Below are 7,128 nucleotides of genomic sequence, written 5' to 3' on the forward strand. Positions count from 1 at the left end.
CATGAGCAAGTTGAAAACCAAAAGGAGGGACATGAGCTTTCCCATGAAAGGTAGTAATTAGAATGACAAGTCTAATTACTAACTGATGGCATGTCCAGGCCACTGTTTGCAGTTACTCAGGTTTACGTGCTATTGTGAATACCACTGATGAATTTGACATTTTCATTTATAAAAAAATAAATAAATGAATGCATACAGAATAGAAACAAACATTTGTGTGATTTTGGTAGTAACAAAAGCTATTTTGGATGGTCAGTATGACTGAGAAAATGTCAGGGTTTTTCTTCTTTGTTTTAGAAGCAAGAACCAGGGAGGCATAACAGGAGCCATAAAAGTAGTACTAAACGTGCTGCAAATCAGACGTAACACTGTGCTCCAGTCAAACTGGTGCAGTCAAAATAATAAAAGACTTTTTCAAACTTCAGATTTAATGAGCAACATTAAAAATACATGCATCATTAATCTTTATCAATACTTCAAATTATTAATAAATGAAAAACACCATTTTGTTTCCAAATCATTACATGGTATTTTTCAAGTCAGAGTTAGGAATATAATTTAACTTCAAATTTTAGATCTTTTCCATGTGCTTGCCTTCTTGGTTATTCTTTCATGACCTTTCCCATGTTTACTTCCATGTTTAAATTTGGTTCTGAAACCACTACACAATCAAGCATTTAGAAGGTGCAAAGAAAAGTAACTGAGAAGCTATATAGTCAGAGAGAGAACCATGCATAGGAATGGCTAGATTTTGAAGTTAGAAAAAATCGAATTGGAAACAGGCACAGGATCTTATCAGCAAAGGTAATTCATCACTGGAACACTTGCCAAGGAAATGACGCTTAGATCTTTCAATCACAAATAAATATCTTTCCAAAAGGCTTGCTCTAGTTCAAGCACAAGTTATATGGTTCAATAGCGTTCTCTTCCCTAGTCGGGTACATCCTCCATCTCACAAATCACCGTACTGGATAAAATTCTGTAGCTGCCTATGTCATGTAGGATGTCAGGACAGGTTAGATACATAGATTATAGAGGTCCCTTTTGCTTTTTATATATGATCAATCACACTGTTACCTTAATTACTGTTCTTTTTCTTGCTCCCCTATAGCTTTTCTTTGCCTGCAGTCATTTGCGCTGCTATGTCTAAGCTTAGACTGTAAGTCCTTTAAACAAAGACAGTAGGTAAAATTATTAGCCGTTTCTTAAAGTCACTTAGCCCATCTCTCTGTGAAAGTCAAAAGGATGTAAGAACTTTTGAAATTGTCACTCAATGAATTGTCTGAGTTTAGTAGAATACCAAGCCCACTCCAGCTGCTATGCAAGTTAAGAAGGTTGACCTGAATATGGAAAAGAGAGTAATGGTTCATCCTTCTATAACCCTCCTCAAAAGTATGTTAGATGAAGGGCAAGGACAGCCACCCCTGTTTTACCAGGAGGAAAAAGCACATGTTGCAAATACATAAGTGGCCAAATTCAGCCTTCAGATAACCCAAAAATCAACATAATTTAAAAACACCCTTATAAAGATGACTGATGCAACTGAAATTACACCAGGGATGAACATGGCCCGCATTGTTTATTCTGTTTAGTCACTGGATAAGAATGTCACGCAGAAATGCATGCAGGGCATTACAACTCGGTCTCTCAGCAAATCTGCCAAGGCTGAAAAAAAAATTACACAGGACTATAAACGTCCCTACTCGGTTACATCTACCCAGCCAGATGTTACTCTCAGCTGTGCAGGTAAGAATTTGCAGTCCCTCCTCCCACTTCCCTAGAACACTAGAACACTTCATTGCATGCAGCTTTGATAATGTACAGCGTGTTACATGCATAAATGACTTAAGTTTCAAAGTATCCCTGGAAAGGAGGTAAGTATTACTATCCCTGTTTTACAGAGGAAACCGAGGCTAGTAAGGCAAGTGGTTCGCTTGATGTCACACAGCAGGGCAGAGGAGACTGCTACACATCAATGCCTTTACACCATGCTGCTTCAACGTGCACAGCTATAAAATACTTGTTTCCACACTGCGCACACCAGCCTGGTCCACAGCCATGGCATTTTTCTACTATCTGTGGAGCCAAACTTAACCCCGCTATAGCCGAGCAAGTACCTATTACCCATGTAAGATTCTCAAGGAAACTTCCTCTTTGCTTGACTTGAAAGCAGGAGCATAAACCCACAGGCCTTCCTCGTGTATGGGAGAGTACTCAGGCATGATTCTGCAGCCCTCACTCAGGCCAATAACAGTGTAACAATGTTTTATGAGCAGGAAAAAAATTAATGGAATGCAAAAGAGTAAGTGTGCCAAGACATCTTTACATTTCAGTCTGTAACTGGAAATGGTAAAACTTCATTTCCCTTGTAAATCTTATATCAGGAGACAACCGGAGCCAGATGCTGTAGTCCTCTCACAGACAAAACTCCCACTCAAGGATATATTTCTGGTGCAAACTGAAAACTAAAGCAACTGTGAAAATATGTGATACTGAGCTTCGATTTGAAAGGGTAAAAATAAAAAGACAGAGGTAAGTCATCATTTAAAGTACGCATGGTAATAAGGCAAAAATATTTGTCCCCAAGTTAATTTTTCTTTACCCATTGTTGGACGTTAGTCCTGCTTATCCCTGCTGAATGGCATAATTTCATCTCTGTGATTTCATGCACACGGTTGGACTCGCAGCATTTACAGTGCACCATAAGGATTTGAAAGCGGCACTGGAAACTGAACAACTGCATCCCAGCAAAACTAGGAATGAGACCAGAAAGATAAAATTTGTTTTTACAATGACTAATCCCGCGTTCTGTTTATAGAAAATATTTACCCTGCATAAATTCTTAGTACATCTGTAATTCTGATTATGTCAATTCTAGGGATTTTTTTATTATTATTGCACATAAAAATACATGTACAGGGAAATTCTTGGCAGCAAACCCACTCACAGTCCCATAACCTTATACATGAAATGCTCCTCATGCCCAGTTGGATCCGAAAAGGAACAGCTTCTTCGCTCTCCCCCTGTGCTATCCTGTGATGAGAATACTTAAGATTACTAAACAAAATAAATCAAATTTCTTACCTCACCTTTTTTTTCAGGGGTCCCAACCAGCGATGATAAGAAAGGATGGCTCAGCCAGCGTGGGAACCTTTCATCTGAGTAATCGCCCCTTGGAAATGAATCAGAAAACTCCCTTCTATTTATTACCTAGATAAAAGATGACGGGTGGCAGAAGATACTGTCGTTCACCTCAGCCCCCCCACGAATAGGCTCCAGGGAGCATTTCTGCTCATTTGTTCCTTATAATGAATTATACAAGTAGCTCACACGGGAGAGAGAGGCAACTGTGATCCCTGCTCTCTCTCCCTGGCTCTCCCCTGAGATCTGCCAACCCCTAAGGCCACTGAGCTGGAAAAAGTTTGTGTCCCGGATCAATTGTTTCAGATCAAGACAGATCTGCTGGTACCAGCTCGGCAAAGCCCCTGTTCTCCTTGCCTCGGCAAGGATAGATGCTCCACAACTGGTGACTGCTGAGAGAAGGCTTGTCCCACCCACTGGTGTGTGAACCCTGTGGGAAGAAAGCTGGACTGATACCCTGGAGACTTGCATTCGAGCCCCCAGCTCTATCAATCCACCGTACAAGGAGGTGGGCACGGTGCAGTGGAGGTCCTGCCTGGAAACCACCTGCAAAGCTACTTTCTTGCAACCGACCCCTGCAGAAGCAACGAAAAGAGACACAGGCACGGGTGATGAAGCAGGGGAGCGCTGCGATGCTCGCCTCTCGCCCGCAAATCCCTCCCAACACAGAGCAGGCGGCTGCAGAGCCTGTGTCCTACCCCGTTTATTCCCGTCTCTCTCTAGCATCTTAGACATGCCGAAACCGAGAGCAAAATATGTGCATCGTCGCTACAGACACTTTCCGATTCATTTTTAAATGCAACTTTTAACTTGGGGGGGGGGGGCATGGTTTGCATAATGTCTCCACCGTGCAGTATTTCTAGCTGCTCTTAGCCAGCGGTCCGGATCTGGATACACTAAACTTCCCAGCGGGCTTCAAAAAACGAAGGTGGAAGCTGTAATTGATCAAACAAGTGTATCGAATTAGTTGTGATGCACTTGTGTCTGCATCTAATAAAGGAGCGTGTGTGTGTGTGTGTGCGCGCGTCGGGGGAAGGGGCAGATTTTTATCTTTCCTAAATCCGAAGCAAAGGCAATAGCCTCCCTCCATGCCTCGGGCAATTCTTCCCCCCCCGAAAGCAATCGCTGCGTCCAGGAGAAGGGAAACTAAAAGAAGGGGACCAAAAAGTGGATGAGGTTGGCGGTTTCTAGCGGATGCGGGGAATGAGAGCTGTGCCTTTTTTGCAGCGGTTTCTGTTCAACTCGCTCTGCGGGGCGAGTCATGCGGGGAGGCTGGCGCTGTGGCTGCTGCAGGGGTGATTGCTCGGGGCAGGGAGCGGGGCGCTGTCTGCGGCACACGCGCCGGGAAGGACCCGACACGCACACGCACACACGCACCGCCCGGAGCTCCCGCGGAGGAGCACGCAGCGCTGACCTGCGCCCGGCCCGCACCAAACGCGCCCAAGGCGCCACTGATAAATGCGGGGCGCTGCCTGGCAGGGGAGCCCCGGGGGCCTTCCACGGGCCCATTAATCATCCGATTCGTTTTTTAACACCCCGACACCTCATCTCATCTCCTAACGCCCCGACCTGGCAGCGCTGTCTCCCTCTCCTCGGGCAGGCGAAGAGGAGAGGAGACTGCCCCCCACCCCCAGGAGCCGGGGATCTCTTTGGACCCCCTGAAAGAGGAGCAGCAATGAGCGGGTGTTGGCCTGGGCAAGCAAAGGGTTAAAAAAAAAACCCCAAAGTTTCCCGAGCACACGCGGGGCAGTTCACCCACTCCAAATGGCCTGTAAAATAACCATTTATTTTAATACTTAAAAAAAAAAAAAAAAACACAATCCAGTGATAAATGTCAATACCAATACTCAGCATAAAGTGCCACATAGCCATACAACGGGGGTTTCTTTCTTTCTTGGTTTTTAATAAGCAAAACTTATTGGAATGTCTTTTGGTTTTCATCCGTGGAATACACTGCTCACAAAAGCCAGCCGCAAATTTAAAAAAGACAAGAAAAAAAGAAAAGGAAAGAAAAGAAAACCTCTCAGGTCGAGCGCGACCCCCTCTCTGCTCAGGACACGCGCAGGCTTTAAAGTACCACCAAGACCACGTCGTGCCGGGCATCGCTCCCGTGTCGCCACTGGCCTCGCATAGCATCATCGCCCGTGGGGGTCTGGAGGGATCATCTACTCCAACCCCCTGCTCAAAGCAGGACCAGCCCCAGCTAGATCATCCCAGCCAGGGTGGATCATTCCTTTGGGTGGGTTTTTTTTTTTAAATAAGTCCAGAATTATATATATTTTTAAATAAGTCCACAAATGACAACCCGCCGCCCCAAGGCACCAGCCCGCACAAGGCAAACCAGGGCTCCAGGCAGTGCCAACACTGAGCGGATCTGTCCGGAGCTCCAGGGGATCTGTCGGGTTGAGTTCTGGCCAAGGCACGATCCCGCGTGGCAAGACTGATCCCTGGAGACTCAGGTCTCTTTGGGAAAGTTTCTTTTAAGGCAACAAGTGGGGGAGATAAGACCCGAGAGTCTGTTTGGCTGCGAGGAGAAGCTACAAGTTTCAGTCCTGAATCGTCTTCCGGAATTCGGGTTTTTTGTTCTGAAGTGTACAAGTAATAAGCTTTATACAGTCAAAAGAAATATAAAATATATATCTATATATTTTAAAAAGGAATACTTTTGGAAGCTACGGGTTTGTTTTCTTTTTAAAAATAATGAAGAGAGAGACAGAGAGATTCCTGTCCGATACGTGAGCACCACCTTTTGGCATAAAGTTTCTCAAAGCCACCAAAGACTCAGCCGGCTGGGTTGTGCCCCACGCGGTTCAGCTGCTTTTCCAGCCCCCAAACTCAATTTCAAACCAGGATTTAGGAAGTGTGTGTGTGTGTGTGTGTGTGTGTGTGTGTGTGTGTGTGTGTGTGTGTGTGTGTGTGTGTGTGTGTGTGTGTGTGTGTGTGCAGGGGTGTGTGTGTGTGCTCCCATCCTGGGGCTGTCGTGTCTGTTCTGAATTGGGGAGGACGCCTGGAGAGGGACTGAGTCCGTGGGAGTTGGAGCCCGCTCAGCCTTTCAGCTTGGACGGTTTCAGTTCCTTTACTTGCGTGTGCAGGGTCTTGTGGACCGCTAGCGTCCGGGATTGGCAAAATCCTTTCCCACATTCTTGACACTTAAAGGGCTTTTCTTTGGAGTGGATGTATCTGGGGAGAGAGAGAGAGATGGGGAAACCAGGCGGGAGGCAGCAAGGTGACCTGCCTGTCAAAGCCACTTACGGAGATGGGGAAGCGCCCTGCGCAACCTGCCGAGGCCCAGGCAAGGGACCAAGAGGAGGGGCAGGGGCAGCATATCATGCGGGAAACTACCTAGGCTCTGGGACTCATCCTGCCCGTGCAAAGCTCCTCCATCGCCCCCGGGGTGCGTCCTTGCGAGCAACCGGGCAGGGAAGACTTGTGGACGGGGAAAGTATCCCGGGAAATGCAAGTGCCAGGGCCGGGACAAAGTACCAGCAGCAAGCCCCCAAGCCCCCTTTCCGCTGGACCCCGATCCCCTCTCCCGTGCTCCCTGACTGTCTCCCCTGCCATCCCTGGCAGCCCGTCCTCCGAGCCCTGGTCCTGCCCGTGCCCCCTACGACCCCCGTCTGCTCCCTGGTGCCCGGCCCCCTGGTCCTGACCGCCCCCCTCTGCCGCCCGGACCTGTGGTCCCTGAGGTGGTCCTGCCTCCGGAAGGCCTTGTGGCAGATGTCGCAGGTGTAGGGCCGCTCGTCCGTGTGCGTGCGCTCGTGGATGAGCAGGTTGTAGGACTTGGTGAAGTGGCGCCCGCAGAACTTGCACACGAACTCCTTCTTGGTCTTGGAGGGCAGGCGGCCCCGCGCCGGCTTCTTCTCCGGGGACAGGGCGAGGCGGGCGGCCTCGAGCGCCGGGCCCCGCGCCGCCTTGCCCGGCTCCTCCTGCGTGGCGGCCACGGCCAGGTGCGCGAAGTCGAAGCGCGGCTTGGCCTTGAGCGCGGCG

The 7,128-nt window shown here is 48.0% G+C and overlaps 1 protein-coding gene across 1 annotated transcript; it reads right to left on the reverse strand.

The window, feature by feature from the left end:
- Nucleotides 1-4,908: 4,908 nt before the first annotated feature.
- OSR1 (odd-skipped related transciption factor 1) lies at nt 4,909-7,127 on the reverse strand (the record flags this gene model as incomplete). Its single annotated transcript, XM_019520668.1, has 2 exons — nt 4,909-6,321; nt 6,814-7,127. Coding segments are annotated over 2 exons (450 nt in total), but the record flags the coding sequence as incomplete, so codon positions are not given.
- Nucleotide 7,128: the final 1 nt, after the last annotated feature.

This window comes from Gavialis gangeticus, unplaced genomic scaffold, assembly GCF_001723915.1.
Source record: "Gavialis gangeticus isolate Ggan-Ray unplaced genomic scaffold, GavGan_comp1, whole genome shotgun sequence".
Taxonomy (NCBI): domain Eukaryota; kingdom Metazoa; phylum Chordata; order Crocodylia; family Gavialidae; genus Gavialis; species Gavialis gangeticus.